This window comes from Orycteropus afer, unplaced genomic scaffold (assembly GCF_000298275.1).
Source record: "Orycteropus afer afer isolate SDZICR_OR568_19922 unplaced genomic scaffold, OryAfe1.0 scaffold00094, whole genome shotgun sequence".
NCBI classification, from domain to species: Eukaryota; Metazoa; Chordata; class Mammalia; order Tubulidentata; family Orycteropodidae; genus Orycteropus; species Orycteropus afer.
Window position 1 is genome coordinate 1,536,497 of NW_006921681.1, and position 19,217 is coordinate 1,555,713.

Below are 19,217 nucleotides of genomic sequence, written 5' to 3' on the forward strand. Positions count from 1 at the left end.
AAGAGGCAAGGTTGAGGTCACTGCTTGGTCACAGCCAGCTACCCAGAGGGACTTTGTAGTTGAACCTGTGGGCTTGGGACCATAGTCGCAGGGCACATCAAGCTCAACTGGCATAACATACTATACAAAACATTGTTCCACCTCCTACTTTGGCGAGTAGCAACTGGGATCTGAAAAGCCTGCAAGCTGCCATCTAGATGTAACAATGGGTCTCTCCTCGTCCAGAGCAAAGAAGAATGAAGAAAACCAAAACTCCAGGGACACAATCAGTCCTAGCGACTGGACCATCCAATCTGCAGCCTATAAGACTATGAGACCAGTAGAACTAGATGATGTCCAGCTACCAATGTCAACCACTTGGAAGGGGATCCTGTAGGGGAATCTATGTAGGAGATCCTGGATAGAGAGGGAGAACAATGTGGAACAAAACTCAAAATCATTTGGTGAAAAAAAAAAAGGGGGACCAGGTTTTGCTGGCCTGATAGAGCCTGGGGGAACCACTGAGACTATGGTCCCTAGCTGCCCTTCAGGTCTGGAATTGAACTCACACCTGTGATTTCCAGCCACAATCAAAAGACAGGCATATGAGTTGAACATTTACCTGAGGTAGATACTCTCCTTGGAGATAACAATCATGGGAGAAAGAAGGGCTGTTTATGCACAGGGAGACAGCTCAGGGGGCAGGAGGGCATGGAGGGATGGACACAGGGAAGAGGTCATTATCGGGAGGAAGTGGGAGGGGAGCTGTTGCACTGTGGTAAATTGTGGTCAATGTCATGAGACAAAGTGTATGTGAACTGCTTGCTGTATGGAAAGTGAATTTGCTCTGTAAATTTTCACCCAAATCATTCATTCATTCATTAATAAATGAATGAATGAATAAATAAAAGAATGGGTAGAAGGGTGAACAGGCTGAACTATGAGGTATGTCTATGCAGCGGGAGTGTACCCAAGACCACGTATAGGGTTGGCAGACAACAGTTCTACAGTTGTATTTGTATGTTCTGTAAGAATTCCCAGGTGTTAGGTAGAGCTGACAAGGGGACAAGATTGTAGTCACTTCTTGGCCACAGCCAGCTACCCAGAGGGAGCAAGTGGTTCAATCTGTGGGCTCAGGACCACAGTCTCAAGGGACACTCAAGCTCAACTGGCATAACATACTACATGAAACATTGTTCCACATCTTATTCTGGCAAGTAGCAACTGGGATCTTAAAAGCTTGCAAGCAGCCATCTAGATGCAACGATGGGTCTCTTCCCATTCACAGCAAAGAAGAATGAAGAAAACCAAAGATTCATGGAAATAATTAGTCCTAGTGACTAGTACACCATGCAATCTGCAGCCTATATGACTATAAGACCAGAAGAACTAGATGGTTCCCGGCTACCACTGTCATTCAGAGGGGGATCTATGCAGAAGATACTAGATAGAGAGGGAAAACAATGTGGAACAAAACTCAGTATTAGTTTGGGGAAAAAAAAAAAGGGACCAGGTTTGCTGGTCTGATAGAGCCTGGTAGAATCACTGAAACTAATGGCTCCTAGCTGCTCTTCAGGTCTGGAATTGAACCAACACCTGTGGCTTCCAGCCAAACAAAAGACAGGCATATGAGGTGAACATTTACCTGACGTAGATACATTCCTTGGAGAGAACAATCATGGAAGAAAGAAGGGCTGTTTATAGATGGGGAAACAGCTCAGGGGGCAGGAGTGCATGGAGGAATGGACACAGGGAAGAAGTAACTATCAAGAGGAAGTGGGAGGGGAGCTATTGCACTGGGGTAAATTGTAGTCAGTGTCATGAGACAAAGTGTATGTGAACTGCTGTATGGAAGGTGAATTTGCGCTGTAAACTTTCACCCAGATCACAATTAAAAAAAAAAAAAGAAGGAATGTTCTTCACCAATGATCAGGAACAAAGCAAAGATGCCCACTCCAGGAGGAGGGTCTAGTCAGTGCAACGATGGCAAGAAAAAGAAGGAAAAAGGATCCAGATTAGAGAGGAAGCAGCACAGCCATCTGTACTCACAAATGACAGGGTCCTCTGCAGAAAATCTAATGGGAGATGACAAAAAAGCTACCAGAATTAGTAGGCCAGTTTATCAGTTACATGACATAAGACCAATATACAAAAATAAATTGTCTACATACTAGTGATGACATTGCAAACTGAAATTGAAAGAAATATGATAAAAATATGAAATACTAAGGGATCTGACAGAACATACACAAAATCTGTGCACTGAAAACTACAAAACACTGCTCAGAACAAAAAGGTCTAAAGAAATGGTGAGGTATACTACATTCATGGATCGTAAGACTCGAGTCTCCCAAAATTGATCTATAGATTCAATGAAATCCCAGCAGGCTTTTTTTTTTTATTTATTTCACATGGAAATACAAAGGATCTAAGACAGCCACAACAATTTTATAAATGAAAAAGTTGGAGCACTATCTCTATCTGATGTCAAAATTTATTATAAAGCTACAGTAATAAAGAGGGTAGGATTGGCATCAAGACAGATTAAAAAAAAAAATCAGTGGAATAGAATGGAGTCCAGAAATAGACCTGCACATTAAGAAACCATCTATTATGAGGCCAAAGGGTCAACAATTACTCTAAGGCACAGATGAGAAGATAGGGGAGCAGGGAAACCTGAGTAGTGGAAACAGACCAACCAGAATTCAATTAAAGAGAATGATGACACGTTGTGAAAAATTTAACTGTCACTAAGCAATTTCTGTAGAAACTGTCAAATAGGAACCTAATTTGCTGTGAGGAACTCTGGTAGCATAGTGCCTAAGCACTCGACTGCTAACCAGAAGGCTGGCGGTTCAAACCCACCAGCCACTCCTCGGAAGGAAGGTTGGGCAATCCTACTTCCATAGTGATACTGCCTCGGAAACCCAAGGAGGGGTCGCTATGAGTCGGGGCCGACTCGACAGCAAATAACAACAACAAATTTGCTGTGTAAATTTTCACTGAAAATGCAATAAAATGAAATAAAATAAAATTTTATCAATGTTAATCAAGGGAGAAAGAAGGGCTGTTTATGCACAGGGAGACAGCTCAGGGGGCATGGAGAGATGGACACAGGGAAGAGGTAACTATTGGGAAGAAGTGGGAGGGGAGCTGCTACATTGGGATAAATTGTAGTCAATGTCATGAGACAAAGTGTATATGAAATGCTGTATGGAAAGTAAATTTGCTCTATACATTTTCACCCAAATCACAATTAAGAAAAAAAAATAAAAAGATTTAGGCCCACACATGTATGGACAACAGATTTCCCACAAATTTGGAAAGACGACTCAGTGAGGTATATGATGTTGGAACAATTGGGTATTTATATGCAAAATACAGGCCAGTTCACTTCAAAAGTATCAAGGTCATGCAAGATAAAGGAAAGTTGAGGAATCCATGCTGAGTGGCAGTAACTAAGGAGACACAACAAAATGCAATGTGGGATTCTAGGCCGAATTCTGCACAAGAATAAGGACATTAATGGGCTAACTGATGGAATGTGAACAAAATCTGCAGATTAATTAATACTGTTGGTTGGCAGCCAAGTGCTTGAACCACCACACTACCAGGGCTCCTTAATATTTTATCAATGTTAATCATAATTTAATAATTATACTAGGGTTATGTGAAATGATAATACTAGGAGACGCTATGTTTCTAATTTACATAAAACAAAATCCATAGCAGCACCATTTATAAAAATGGAACCCCAAGAAAGACCCACTGTTTATTTTCAAGGGTAGAGATGAGGTTACGGGGCGATCACTGGTAGAACACATAGTCACTTTTTACGTTTTATGCTTTTATAGTTTTTCATAAGAATCGTAACTTTTGAATTTATAAAACTAATGTTATAAGCTAATTAAAAAACACATACTACATACCCAGAATTGGTTCTGTAATATTAAATAGAGAAATACAACCAGGAGGAGTAAACTCTGTCTGTCCCAGATCACATTCCAAATAGTCAATACAGGGAATACTGAAAAGTAAAAAAAAAAAGAAAAAAAAAACATCATAAAACTAGCTATACTCCGTAAAAAAGTCAGATCTTAAAGCTGTTAGGTTATACACAGGCACAATTCAGTGTATGCTGGGCCTCGCAAGTAAAATGTACCAAAGATGACCATCCCTTTTCCTCTTTGCAGATTACTAATCACAAATATAAAGAGGAATGGGAGGAAGGCACAATAAAATGCATGCATTCATAATCTGGATACATTTTGATCTTTCCTAAAATTACACCTTTAAAGTCCAACAAGATTGATCCCTACTCTGAATCTATGGATTCAGAAATAGCACCTGGTCAAAGAGAGAGGCTAGAATGCCTGTCTTCTCTTACAAGATCACCTGCAAACAAGGTAAGGTCAGTACACCCTAAGCGAGTCATCACCTCATTCTCAAATACACTAAAAAAACATCACTGGGCCAAGCAGCTCTATACAGCAGTGTATATCACCTCTATTTAGAAGTCGGCCTGCATTCCCTCAAGCGTTTTAAATAAAAAATCCTACTTCATGCCAAATACCTAGCTATATGTGACAATAAGAATAAAAGCACTCTTACCTATTTAACAACTGGTTAATGAGGTATCTGTTAAATGTTGACTTTCCAATGTCCTGGCCTCCACAAACCAGAATGACAGGGCAGCCATCTACTTCCTCTGGGGGTGAGACAAACATTGACACCTAGAATTAGTCATCTCCTTTGCAAGGCTAGTAACGAGCAGTATTCCTTGAGGGCTTTGGTGGAATGAAACTGTCAAACTTATCAGTGCTCAGTACTCACCACAAGAAATGCTGACCAACTCATCCACCGCCGAAATGACACTCTCACTTAACTGAAGGCTATTTTTTCTCTTGCTTCTCCTGATGCCAACAGACTTCAAGGTTAAATAGTCAGAGGTTGAGCGGGAAGTTGGAGTCTGAAATTGACAATTTAAGTTTTAAGGGAAAAAATGCAGTTTTCTCCAGTTCTAAATTAATATGACTCATACAGTTGTGAGCTATACAAATCTGATACTCCCTTTTACCTCACTCCCAAATCCAATCTATCAGCAAGTCCTATCAACTCTACTCCTGAATTCATCCATGTTGCTCTATTTTATAGCTTATCCTCACTTCCTCACCTGAGGATCTTGTAAAAATGTAGATTCTGATTCAGTATATTTGGGGGGGAGGGCAAATTTTCAGCAGAGGGTTAAACTGGTTTTCTCTGGATGAGGAGAGACCAATAGTTACACCTTACCTCCAATCTGCTCCCTAATCCTACAGGTTCTTCTAGGAACATATCAAGAATTCGAGTGCTCCTGCCCGCCTTCTTGGGTAAGGCCACCAACATATCTTGTCTTGATTTTAGAAATAGTTTCTTATGCAGTCTCCACATTCTGCTCTTGCTCTACATCTCAGTATACTCTCAACACAGCAACCAGAGTGATTCTGTTTAAACCTAAGCCAGATCCTGTCATGCCTCTGCCCCTGAAACCTCCCAGTGGCTTTCCACATACTCAGAGTAAAAGCCAGAGTCCTTGTGTGATCTGAACCTCTCTTCCCGCCTCCAACGCACTCGCCTCCCATGGCACCTGTCGTTCCTGCTGCCTGAGCTCCTGCTCCTCTCCTCCCCCTCAGTGAAGTCTTCTCTGACCACGCTATTTAAGAAGGCAACCCCAGGACACCAAGTTCAACTGGTATAACATAGTACACAAAAACAGTGTTCTACATCCCACTTTGGTGAGTAGAGACTGGGGTCTTAAAAGTTTGTGAACGACCATCTAAGATGCAACTATTGGTGTCTCCTCATCCAGAACAAAGAAAAGTGAAGAAAATCAAAGACTCATGGAAACAATTAGTCCAAGGGACTAATGGACCATGGGACCCTCAGCCTACATGACCCAGAGACCAGAAGAACTAGATGGTGCCCAGCTACTGCTGCCAACCACTCAGAAAGGGATCAAATTTGGAGATCCTGGATAGAGAAGGAGAAAAAAATGTGGGACAAAACTCAAAATCATAAAAAAAGACCAGTCGTACTGGTCTGATAAGAGACTGGTGAAACCCCTGAGACTATGGCCCCTAGTCACCCTTCAGACCTGGAATTGAACTCAGTCCTGTGGCTTCCAGCCAAATAATGGACAGGCCTATAAGTGAACATTTACACAACGAAGAAACACTCTTTAAAACAATCAATCGTAGATCGTAGATCAGAAGGGTAGCATTTATGCAGGGAGAAAGCTCAGAGGGCAGGAATGGATAAGAAAGAAAGACAAGGGAAAAGGTAACCACAGGAAAGAAGTGGGAAGAGAACTGTTACATTGTGGGGATTGCTATCAATGTTACAAAACAAAATGTGTAGGAACTGTTGAATGGAAAATGAACTTGTTCCATAAACTTGTACCCAAACCATAATTAAAAAAAAAAAAAAAATTAACCCCTGCACTCCCTGCTGCTTTTCTTCAGAGCACTTAGATATCTAACACTGCTCCACCTCATGGTGACCTTACAGGTAACAGGGAAACATTGCTGGGTCCCGAGCCATCCTCATTTGCTAGGTATCTAACATACAACATGTTTACTTATCTTTTTGTTTATTCTGTGTCCCCCCCTAAGAGAGAAATGTTTGTTTTATTCACTGAGGTATCCCTAGCACCTGGCAAATGATGGGTACTCTATCTACTGAATGAAGGAATTATAAATGCTGCATGTTGGTTTTTAACTTTTAGATTCAAGCTATTGACTCATGGAAGATTATCATAGTAATAGAACTTCACTTTGGGAAATTAAGAACATAGCCAGAAAAAATTTGGACAAGCCAAGAGAGATGGAAGAAAGTCTAAGTACATTCAAATTATCCAGTCATATTTTGGAGGTAATTTGTACTACCACAAATTAATACTTTGGTCATGTTATCAAAAGGGACCAGTCCCTGGAGAAGGATCTCTATCATGCAAGGTAAAGTAGAGGGTCAGTGAGAAACGGGAAGACCCTCAACAAGAAGGACTGAGAAAATGGCTACAATGGGCTCAATCCAGCACAGCAGCAGCTGTGAGGATGGCATGGGACCAGGTGTTACTTCGTTCTATTACACAGGGTCACTATGAGTTGGAGCTGACTCGACAGCACCTAACAACCACCACCAACTTAACAAATCAAGAAATAAAAATTAGAAGTTAAATTAAGTATCCTATCTGAATTCATAAAGATAACCACTGAAAAACCAAAAGACAAACTATAATACAAAATGGCAGCATTCACTAGGGAACAAAACTAAGGAAAGGGAGGTGAGATATCTTTCACTATACACCTTTCTATATTGAATTTTATTATATATGTATATTATCACATTTTTATACAAATAATATGCACGTTATACACGTGTGTGATGTCCCCAAACAACACAACTCCCTTGCTTGTTATTCTTCTACTTGTGCTATACATTATATGCAATGTTATTTATGTGCACGTTTTATGTAAAAAAAAAAATTACAGTACTTTCTAACTGCATACATGTATTATATTCTGCATGACCTACAGACAAATATGGTGAGACAGCATCCTACAAACGCCATTTGATGAATGTTTTGGTGGAAGTAATTGACAAAACTGTGAATGAAAACTGGTTCTACCTCTTGTAAGAAGACATAAGATAAACCTGGATGGCTGATTATGAACTCTGTTGTTGATGTTTTCAGATGTTCTAGCACCACAATGGAACACAGAGGAGAAAAATACTTCATCAACCGACATCTGTCACCTGTGAACACAAAAATGAACCACCTTATAAACAAGAACTCAGCTAAATTCCACACCTCTTAGTACTGCAACCTCCAAAGTTTTAAGTTATAAACTTTTTTACAGCAAGAATTATGCTTGAGAGCCTCTTTTAAGAGGTCATATTACGTAACAAAGACACACCTGAGTGGAGAAGTCCACCTGGGTTTGCAACACACTGTGTGGCCTTGGGCAATTTTTCTCATTAGTTAAAAAGGTGGGGGAAAACAGCACTTTAAGGACCATTGTGGGGGTTTAAATAGATAATATAAAGTGCTTAACATAATGCCTAGACCATAGACAGCATCTAAAAATTATTAGCTTTATGATAGCAAGCCTTCAGAAGTCACTCATTCTTTTGATTACCCCGGAAAAGATGAACTCTGAGCAAAGTTCGGGCTTCCCTCTTCATCTCCTTTTTGCTTTTCTCAGGCATCGGGTAATGAACTGCCCTGATACTCAGGAGAGAGTTGGTATAAGCAGAGTAGACCTCGTAAGCAGGCTGGCCTTGGCTGATGGTAAAACCAAACACTTGTACTCGGCCGTAGAGGCAAGTCACTCGACAGATCCCGCCAAAAACAAAAGACTAGCAGAGAAAGAAAAAGAGAAAGGGAAAAATAACATTATTAATCCTGTGTCAACAAGTGAAAAATCCCAAAATCTTAAGTCCCTAGTCATAAACTAAAAGGTGACTAATTTCTAAGTAGGTGATCATATCATACTAGGTAACCAGCAGGGACTTAATATTTTTGACCTAAGATCCTAAACCAAAAACAAACCGAACTCACTGCCATGGAGTGAGATCCGATTCATAGTGACCACTCCTTGGGTTTCCCAGGTGGTATCACTAGGCAAGTAAATTGCCCAACCTTTCTTCCCAGGAGTGGCTGATGGGTTTGAACTGCCAGCCTTCTGGTTAGCAGCCAAATGCCTTAGGCACTACACCACCAGAGCTCCTAGTGAACCCTAATTACATGAAGAGCAAAGGGTTCCCATGAACTCAGCTCTTCTGTTCTCACGGCTTAGACAGGCTCTTATTACCTGCCCTCACAAAGGCCAAGGGAATACCAAATCTCTCCCCTTTAACAATGGAGGGGACTGCTAGACTATCATCCTGGTGAAGAATTTGGCTGCATGGGTCTGAATCTCGGCGCTGCCCCTCAGTGTGTAACTTTCAGGCAAGTTACATGTCCTGTATTTGTTTCTTTGTAAATGAGAATACTCATAGTGATTATTACTCTATAAAAAGTTGGTAGTATTACATGCCAGAAAAGAGCCTAGTATTTCTACCCAGTAGATGCGACCTATTATTATTACTACTATTATACTGTGGGAGCTCTGGTAGAGTAGCGCCTAAGGTACTTGACTGCTAACCATAAGGCTGGTGGTTCAAGCCCACCAGCCACTCCTCGGAAAGAAGGTTGGGCAATCTACTTCCCTAGTGATACCGCCTCGGAAACCCAAAGAGGGGTCGCTATGAGTCGGGTCCCACTCGACGGCATATAACAACAACACTATACAGTAGTCTTCAGCCCTTAAAGGTTTAGATTCCCCTTAGCAGGAGGCCTTGGTACCCTGCTGTTCAGTACCACCACCAGAGAAAACAGACTCAACTTGCAGCTGGAGACCAGGTAAAGGGGCGACTACAATTCCCCGCGAACTGCGTCTCCATCCGTCTCTGCCCACCAGGGGCTCCCACAGCGCGACCCACCTGCTCTAGCGGCAGCAGTAACACCGCGCGGCCAGGGCCTGCCGGCAGCGGCGGCGGTACGTGAGGAAACGCGGGGACCGCCGGGGCGGGGACTGGGGTCGCGGCTGGGACGGGACGGGAGGCCGCAACCTTCAGACGCCGAATCGCTGCCTCCACCGCCGCGGCAGACACCAGGCAGCCACCCTCCTTCCAGTCCACTCCTGCTGCCTGGGCCTGCAGCAGCCGCCGTCGAAGCCGCCGCCGGCCGCACCAGCGCAGGGGCCCAGGGCGACATCGGAGCCGGCGGCTGAGGATGAGCTGGTGCCAGGCCTTACGGGCCCGCGACCGCACGAAGCGACAGGGAGCCCGCTTGGCCAGCAGCAGGGAGTCCGCCATGCTGGGCTGCCGGCGCCTGCCACGCGATTTCTCGAGAGATCCCATCGCTCCGCCCCGAAGCCCGTGGAGTCGCAGGAAGGAGCGGCCTCGGAGCCGCTGGAGCCCTCTGCCGGCGGCACCCTGACGACCCCGGAAGCGAACCTGGGGCTTCACCTGCCCCTCGGAGGCTCCGGGCAGCCCAGGGCGGCCTCTAGGGGGCAGTCGCCTCTGAGACAACCGGCTGGGCCGTCCCCCGCGGGTTCATTTACATTATGCAAAAGCCCACTCTGGCTTGCTTGAGAGGGAAAGCCGGGCTTCAGCTGGGTGGGCCACTTCTCCGGAAACTCACGTGGGAGCGATTTCTGCAGCCCAGCGCGTACTGAGAATGCCCCAGGACTGTCATGTTAAACAAAACCGGACTATTTGCATACTTGCTGTTTGCATGCATTTGTCTTTGGACTGAAGAGAGCAAAGAGTTTCTAGGTAACCAGATAAAACCAATATGATACACTCAAAATTTCAGTGTCTGAAAACTGGGGAATGAGGGGGGCTGTCAACTCCTGGTCATATCTCATTCAGTAACCTGAGGCAGGCCCAGGTAAAAGGGTTCTGGAGCCCGAAGCTCTCTGACAGCTGCCCTTCACCCCCTGTTGCCTGAATGGACCAACAACAAAAAAAAACTACTGGGCTGGCAGAACAACAACAACAACAAAAACTCAAAACCACAACTGCCAGGAGAGGAAGGCCAGTAGTGCGGCCTGGTTTGCATTGAGCCTTTGTTCTGCTTGGTTCCTGAGGGGGATCACAGGCCCGGAAAGCCAAGGCAAACACCCACTCTCTACACCAGGTCTGCGTCCCACCCATTTCATGGGTATGAGGTTGCTAGGCATCCAGACAGCTGCCCAGTATTCTATTTAAACAGCCCAGTCTCACAGTGACTATTTAGCCATGCCAGGTGCGGGCTTTCGGCAGCATGCTCCCCTGGGTCACTCACCTGCTTGGCCTGCAGCTGTCCCTGGCCTGCTGCTGCTGGGCTTTAGGCTGTCACGAAATGGAGTCCTCCCCTGATTTCAGCCTCCCTGGGGATTACATCATGGCGGGCTTGTTCGCTCTCCACACTGATTGTCCAGGGGTGAGACACAAACCTGAGGTGACTGTATGTGACAGGTGAGTGAGGGGTTAGTAGAACCATCACCTAGTGGGGCTTATGAGGACCCTTGGCCTGCCCTCCTCAGCCAGGAGCTTTGCCTGGATCAATCCCTCACTTTAATGGCGCCAATACTTTCATCCATCCATCCATAGCCACCACCTTTGAGCCACCTTCAGGCATGGGCTAGACCTTCCCGGGCAGATCTGTATAGTTCCCACTATGAGACATGTTACTTTGTCCTTGTTATAATTCCATTCAAGTTATTTTCTGGCTTTGTAACATCACTAGATGGCAAGGATCAAGCAAAGGCCTTTTACTTCTCCTGTCTCCTCCTTATTCCTACCTGTGTTCCAAACTCTTTAGTCTCCCCTACAACAAGTAGGGTTCTTCACAGGGAGGAAAGGGGAGACACACAACAGTAGATGCTTCAGGGGGTCAGCAAAAACAATTTGGGTGGGTGCCTTCACAAAACTGACAGGCTAGGTAGAACAAAATAACAGCTTTTCTTTTAAAGAAGATAGTTGCTTGTGGCCTGTGCAAGTCACAGATTCATAAGGCTGGAGAATCGAAGCTCTGGCTACTGGTTGCCCTCAATGGGAAGCACAACTAATAGTTGGCCCAGGACAGAAGGTCTGGACAGCCCAGCTGTGAGAAGAGAAGACTCACCTAGGAAGAGAGGTTGGCTGGTGGTTCGAAGGGGAGAGGGAGAGAGAGACTTGAAAACTGGCTTCAGGTGTCATGTTGCCAGGGCCTCTGAGCTTCCTCTAGATGTCTCAAAGAATAGAAGTGACAGAAACAATGGAAGAACTTTCTAATGAGTAGACCAAAACAAAAACCAAACTCACTGCCATTGAGTTGGTTCTGACTCATAGCAATCCCCTTTAGGTTTCCGAGGCCGTAAATCCTTATGAAAGTAGATTGCACAGTTCCGCTTCTGTGGAGTGGCTGGTGGGTTTGAACCATCAGCCTTCTGGTTAACAGTCAAAAGCCTTAGGCACTGCGCCATCAGAGCTCCTTTCTAATGAGTAGAGAGGCTGGAAAACAGGATGAATTAGTATGGTCCTTGAACAGGGCTGAATTACGTCTCTAGCGTATGCCTGTTGGATTCCAGACAGCAGTTCCCTACGTAGACCATGAGCATCATTCATGAGTATCTGGTGAGAAGCACTATGTACCCAGGGTTGAGCAGTTTCTCTGCTGCAGGATTTCCAAGGTTTTCAGTGCTGATATGCTTATTCCAAAGAAGGCCATGGGTTCTCTCACCTTTCCAGCACCTCCAGGAACTGTGTACCAGGGTCCAGGTTGAGGCCATGGCTATAGGGGACTGGATAGATGACTTGGAGGTTCCTCTCTACCCCTATCTGTCTAGTTGCCGTCAAATCAGCTCCAACTCGCAGCCACCCCATGTGGGCAGAGTAGAAGCACTCTATAATGTTGTCATGACTAGGACCTTTCAGAAGCCTTTCTTCTGAGTGCCTCTGCATGGATTCAACTGCCAAACTTTCAGTTAGTAGTCAAGTGCTTAACTGTTTGTGCCACCCAGGGGCTCTTCATCTCTACCCCAAAAGCCTGAGAGTCTAAAAGGGCAGAGAGTCTCTGTGGAGTCCCTGGGTGGCTTAATATGCTCAGCTACTAACTGAAAGGTCGGAGGTTCAAGTCAATCCAAACACGCCTAGGAAGGAACATTTGGTGATCTCCTTATAAAAAATCAGCCATCGAAAACCCTACGGGGCACAGTTTTCCTCTGACACACATGGGGTCACCATGAGTCAGAGTCAACTCTATGACAGTTGGTCAGTAGATTTAACCATGTAAGAAACTGGCAAGTGGTGGCAACATTTTGTAGTTCCTGGGTAGTACAATTTTTAAAAAAATTGTTTAGCTGCTAACCAAAAAACTGGAGGTTGGAGTTCACCTGGAGATGGCTTGAAAGAAAGGCAATATAGTGCTGAAAAATCAGTCATTAAAAACCATCTGGAGACTGAACTCACCCCATGGCTCAACTTTCAGCCAAATGATAGGCCTATGAGGTGAACAAGGAGCTCTGGTGGCACAGCGCCTAAGGCATTTGACTGCTAATGAGAAGATTGGTGGTTCAAACCCACCAGCTACTCTGCAGATGAAAAATGGGCCAATCTATTTCCATAAAGATTTACCACCTTAGAAACCCAATGGAAGTCACTTTGAGTCAGAATCGACTTGATGGCAGTGAGTTTGGTTTGAATAAGGTGAACAATATACCAGGTGAACAATAACTTACACTCCTTAGAACGGTCAAAAGGGCAGCATTTGCCCAGGGATGAAGCTCAGAAGGCAGGAAGAGATAGAAAAGAAGGATGAATGGAAATGGCCAACATAGAGAGGAAATGGGAAGAGTGCTATTATATTGTGGGGATTACACTCAATGTCACAAAATGTGTATGAATTGTTGAATGGAAAATCAATTTGCCAGGTAATCTTTCACTCAAATCATAATAAAAAGTTAAAAGTAAACTCCTCGGAACACAGTCAGTAATCAAGCCTACTCTGACACATACAGTCTCCATGAGTCAGAGAAGAGTTGACGGCAACTGGTTTATGCAGAGGGTGTCAGCAGGGCCTGTCCTTCTCAGCTCTCTGGCTTTGCTTTCCTACAGACCCAGCAACTTCAATGGCCACGGCTACCACCACTTCCAGGCCATGCGGCTTGCCATTGAGCGGATCAACAACTCCACGTCCCTGCTGCCCAATGTCACTCTGGGCTATGAGCTTTACGATGTGTGCTCGGATTCCGCCAACATGTATGCTGTGCTGAGTGTTCTCACCCTGAGGGGGACACAACACATACAGATCCAAAGAAACCTGTCTCACTATTCTCCTAAGACAGTGGCGGTGATTGGGCCTGACACCACCAACCATGCTGCCACCGCTGCAGCCCTCCTGAGCCCCTTCCTGGTGCCCCTGGTAAGCAGGGGCCTCACAGTTTGCCCATCTCACCTTCTGGGAATCCAGGGTGGGCAGGGTGGGTGGGCAGGAGATGCTAGGCCACCAGAGGTCAGTCCAGCCACATGGCTCACTGCCCAGTGGGATCACTACCCCAATGCTTCTTCCTTTCCAAGTGCTGCTTCCAGACTTCCCTGCCTCAACCATCATGGAGAAACCCATTCTCCTTCAGAACTACTGCATTCAGCCAAACACCCTCTGCCCTTCACTCTCCTCCCAGCTGTCTCATCACCTTCCTTAAGAACTGAGCATCTTTAGCTTCCCATCTCAGAAGCACATGCACCCTTGCTGCCCTCCTGCCTTCTTCTCATCTGGCGGATAGTGGCAACTCTCACCTGTGCTCAATCCCATCCTTTCCCCCTTGCCTCAGCCCATCAACTGTCCCCCTCTCATCTGCCTTTTCAGTCTCTCCCTAAGGCTCCTCCTCAGCCTGTGAGCTTGCCTGAGCCCCTCTTTGTCCCCTAACACTTCCAGATACTTCTAATCTCAGCACTGTCCACACACTCTCTCTCTCTCTGCTCCTTTCCACTGAAACTTCTCCACAGAGTTCTCTATTTTTGCTGGCTTCTTCATTTTCCATCTGCTACTTGACCCTGAGTTCTACCCTGGACACTCTTGTCCTTGCTGTACTCTCTAAATCCCCAAATCCAATGAGTGCTTTTCAGTCCTTCTCTATCTTGCATGACTTCTTTGTGACATTTTGGCCAGTCCTTCCCTGAAGCTCACTCTTCAGCATTTATAACCCTTCCTCTCCCCCATACACTCTTTCTCAGTGCTGCTCCCCTTGCGAACCAGGACAGGGACTGTGTCTCAGTTTTCCTTGTGTTCCAGCACCGAGCAGAGAACCCAGCACTGGAGCTCTCACTGAGGTTCATCCCCATGACCTTGTTGCACTGAACTCCCTGCAGATCAGCTACGAGGCCAGCAGTGTGATGCTCAGTGCTAAGCGGCAGTACCCATCTTTCCTGCGCACCATTCCTAGCGACAAGCACCAGGTGGAGACCATGGTGCTGCTGCTCCAGAGGTTTGGCTGGGTCTGGATCTCACTGGTGGGCAGTGATGGTGACTACGGGCAGCTAGGGGTGCAGGCACTGGAGAAGCAGGCTACCCAGCAGGGTATCTGCATTGCCTTTAAGGATATAGTGCCTTTTTCAGCACAGGCAGGTGATGAGAGGATGCAGGGCATGATGCGTGACCTGGCCCAGGCCAGGACCACTGTTGTGGTCGTTTTTGCCAGCAGGCAGCTGGCCAGGGTGTTCTTCGAGTCCGTGGTTCTGGCCAAGCTGACTGACAAGGTGTGGGTTGCCTCGGAGGACTGGGCCATCTCCATGCACATCACCAAGGTGTCAGGGATTCAAAGCATTGGCATGGTGCTGGGCGTGGCCATCCAGCAGAGGCTGGTCTTGGGCCTGAAGGACTTTGAAGAGGCCTACGTCCAGGCAGCCAAGGGAACACTCAGACCATGCCCCCAGGGCTCCTGGTGCAGTAGCAATCAGCTCTGTAAAAAGTGCTGGGCTTTCACGGGGGACAGGATGCCCACACTTGGCGCCTTCTCCATGAGTTCTGCCTACAATGTCTACCAGGCTGTCTATACCGTGGCCCGTGGCCTCCACCAGCTCCTAGGCTGCTCCTCGGGAGCCTGTTCTGTGGGCCCTGTCTACCCCTGGCAGGTAAGACAGCCCACCCCAGGCACTTGCATCAAAGGGAATAACTATCCTGAGACAAGCAATGTGGCTACTCTCTGGCCACCCTTAGGGTGCTGGGGGGACACAAAGGCCTGACTTAAGGACTGGTCCCTTCTTGTCTCTGAACCTTGCTTCCCCCCACACACCCTGACTCAAAAGCATCAAGGACAAGATCCAGGGCTCCCAGTAAAGAACTCCTTCATTAAAGACTTCCTCTCAGGAAGGTTGGGAGGGTTGAGGTACTTCTCAGGAGGGCAGGGTGCTCCAAGGACCAGACCTTCTAGAAAGGCTGAAACCACCCAGGATGGAAGCCCACAGAGGCCCCAGGCAGGGAGGGACCTGGGTGGGGAAAGGAGGGGCAGCCTGTGTCCTCTGTGGTGGCTTCATGATCACTGTTTTTCAGCTTCTGGAGCAGATCCAGAAGGACACCTTGACCTTTAACGACAATGGGGACCCCCTCAGTGGCTATGACATAATTGCCTGGGACTGGAGTGGCCCAAAATGGACCTTCAGGGTTATTGGCTCTTCTTCATGGTCTCCAATTCAGCTGGACATCAATGAGACCAAAATCCAGTGGCATGGAAAGAACAACAAGGTAGTGAGGATGTAGTCCCTCCCCGGGTGACTGGCTTATGAGTAGCCTGGGGGAAATGCTGACACTTTTCACAAAGCAGGAGGGGGACCCCGGATGCCAGGCCACCATGCTCTACACAGCCCTGCCTGAGATGTTCCGGAGGCTAGAAGTCATATGCCTGGTGGGTGTTGGTTCACACCATTGGAAGTGAGCCATGGGGACAGACATACATTCCACATGTGAATTGTCCCTTGACTTAGGCCCCTCCATGTGGCTTCAGAATACCTGGTCCTCTTGCAGATGCCCGAGTCTGTTTGCTCCAGAGACTGTTTGGAAGGGTACCGGCGCATGGTCATGGGTGTCCACCACTGTTGCTTTGCATGCATGTCCTGTGAGGCTGGGACCTTCCTCAACAAGAGTGGTGAGTGGGCATGTGACTGGGTGAGTGCCCCAGCTCCCAGGGTGTACAGATAATAAACCCTGCCTCAGGCCACATGCATGTCCCTGGCCCCAGACCTAGGGCACCAAGCACTCTGCTATGGTTAGGTACAGGTTATAGGGTACCAGCCACCAGTCTGAATTCTGATCAAGCAGGTAGAAATGACCCACTGAAAGCTTCAGGCCAGGTTTGTCCTTCAGGTGCAGACTCATCTTAATGTCAAACTCTTTATGGAAATGGATGTAGCTGTTGTTCCCTTTGTACCCTCCTATCTGTATAGAGCTTGGAAGGAAGGTCAGGCAATCTACTTCCCTAGTGATACAGCCTCAGAAACCCAAGGAGGGGTCGCTATGAGTCGAAATAGACTCAACAGCAGTAACTTATCTGCATAGAGGGAGCTGTGGTAACCTAGGGCCTAAGGCATTTGACTGCTAACCAGAGGCTGGCAGTTCAAACCCACCAGCCACTCCTCGGAAGGAAGATTGGGCAATCTACTTCTGTAGTGATAACGCCTCAGAAACCCAAGGAGGGGGTCACTATGAGTTGGACCTGACTTGACGGCAGTAAGTTTGTTTTTTTCTTTTTATCTGTATAAAGTCTCTTCTATTACCCTTGCCAAAGATAGCCAGCACCTTGAACGCAGACACTGACATGATACAAGGTTAAGATCAGGGAGCAAAATGAAGTAGCTAAAGGAATGCTTTCCCCAGCCCAATGCTGGACTCCTGAGGCCACATTCTTTGCTTTTAATATTTCTGCTGGGGTACGAATTTCATCTCTCTTCTGTCCTCAGAGTCAAGAGAAGGCACAGAGTAGCAACTCAGGAAGGTGGATTTGGGTAGTGGAAGCACTTGGGATAGTGATGAAAACGTGTTTCCTTAGGGGCATCCATCCAATCAGATTCTCACTGGTGTGTGGGCAGAGTTAACAGGCTCAGAACCCCTCTAGGGACCTCTTGGTTTGCAAATCCCTTCTGGGACCATTCAGGACCTACCTGTGTGTATGCTGTTTGGCTTCAGGGGCCCCACTCAGGGTTACTTCTCTCAATGGGCCTAGCAGAGCCTAGCTCCCCCGGCATAGCTCTCCCAGCTCTGAGGAGCCTTCTTCACCTTCCCTTCCAGATCTCTACAGCTGCCAGCCATGTGGCAAAGAAGAATGGGCACCCAAGGGAAGCCCGACCTGCTTCCCACGCACAGTGGTGTTTTTCACCTGGCACGATCCCAGCTCTTGCGTGTTGGTGGTGGCTAATACACTGTTGCTATTGCTATTAGTTGGGACTGCTGGCTTGTTTGCCTGGCACCTCGATACCCCTGTGGTGAGGTCAGCGGGCGGCAGGCTGTGTTTTCTCATGCTGGGCTCCCTGGCGACGGGCAGCTGTAGCCTCTATTGCTTCTTTGGGGAGCCCACGCTGCCCACTTGCTTGCTGCGCCTAGTCCCCTTTGCCTTTGGGTTCACCATCTTCCTGTCTTGCCTGACTATACGCTCCTTCCAACTGGTCTTCATCTTCAAGTTTTCTGCCAAGGTCCCCACGTTCTACCATGCTTGGGTCCAAAACCACGGTCCTGGTGTGTTTGTGGTGCTCAGCTCAACAGTACAACTGCTGATCTGTCTAACATGGCTTGCGGTGTGGACGCCACTCCCCACCAGGGAATACCAGCGTTTTCCTCAGCTGGTGATACTTGAGTGCACTCAGGCCAACTCACTAGGCTTCATGCTGTCTTTTGCCTACAATGGCCTTCTCTCCGTGAGTGCCTTTGTCTGCAGCTACCTGGGCAAGGACCTGCCAGAGAACTACAATGAAGCCAAGTGTGTCACCTTTAGCCTGCTCCTCAACTTCGTGTCATGGATCACCTTCTTCACCGTGGCCAGTGTCTACCAGGGCAAGTACCTGTCCGCTGTCAATGTGCTGGCCGTGCTGAGCAGCCTGTGTGGCGGCTTCAGTGGCTATTTCCTCCCCAAGTGCTATGTGATCCTTTGCCGTCCAGATCTCAATAGCAAGGAGCACTTCCAGGCCTCCATCCAGGACTACACGAGGCGCTGGGGCTCCACCTAACTGCCAGAGCAGCATGTAAGCCTCCTTCCCAGCTCAAAAAAAAAAAAAAAAAAAAAAAAAACCTCACTGCCATCAAGTCGGATCCAACTCAAAGCAACCCTCTCCTTGGGTTTCTGAGGTGGTATCAGTACGGAAGTAGATTGCTCAATCTTCCTTCCGAGGAGTGACTGGTGGGTTTGAACCACCAGCTTTCTGGTTAGCAGTCAAATGCCTTAAACATTATGCCACCAGAGCTTCCCCAGTCTATGAAACACACAGCCCAGGCTCCAGGCTGCCAATTGAAGACAGAGATGTTTGACACAGTGAGCTGGTATAAATGACTGCAATTTGAAGGCTCACTCTGGATTGGACTTTGCTTATGGATGCAGATACTCAAAGTTCCAATCAGAACCAAAGATTCTTCAGGCCAAGGAACATGCTTGTTAACATTGTTCACAACAATCATGACCTGCATTCCAGTGAAGTGAGTAGTGTCTGGG

General features: G+C 46.8%; 2 protein-coding genes across 2 annotated transcripts in view; one reads left to right on the forward strand and one right to left on the reverse strand.

Annotated features, from left to right (window-relative positions):
- The window catches only part of NOL9 (nucleolar protein 9), a 44,305-nt gene extending 34,429 nt beyond the window's left edge, over nucleotides 1-9,876 (reverse strand). Inside the window, exons 1-6 of the mRNA XM_007942648.1 lie at nucleotides 9,502-9,876; nucleotides 8,157-8,376; nucleotides 7,646-7,773; nucleotides 4,813-4,948; nucleotides 4,591-4,687; nucleotides 3,909-4,006 (exon numbers count right to left, since the gene is read on the reverse strand). Of these exons, the coding sequence (XP_007940839.1) occupies nucleotides 3,909-4,006; nucleotides 4,591-4,687; nucleotides 4,813-4,948; nucleotides 7,646-7,773; nucleotides 8,157-8,376; nucleotides 9,502-9,876 (1,054 nt within the window). The remainder of the gene's footprint in view (nucleotides 1-3,908; nucleotides 4,007-4,590; nucleotides 4,688-4,812; nucleotides 4,949-7,645; nucleotides 7,774-8,156; nucleotides 8,377-9,501) is intronic.
- Nucleotides 9,877-10,828: 952 nt separating this feature from the next.
- TAS1R1 (taste 1 receptor member 1) lies at nucleotides 10,829-18,738 on the forward strand. Its single transcript, XM_007942582.1, has 6 exons — nucleotides 10,829-11,022; nucleotides 13,642-13,948; nucleotides 14,896-15,657; nucleotides 16,076-16,267; nucleotides 16,547-16,667; nucleotides 17,807-18,738. The coding sequence occupies exons 1-6, from the start codon at nucleotides 10,829-10,831 to the stop codon at nucleotides 18,736-18,738; spliced, it is 2,508 nt and encodes an 835-aa protein (XP_007940773.1).
- The last annotated feature ends 479 nt before the right edge of the window (nucleotides 18,739-19,217 follow it).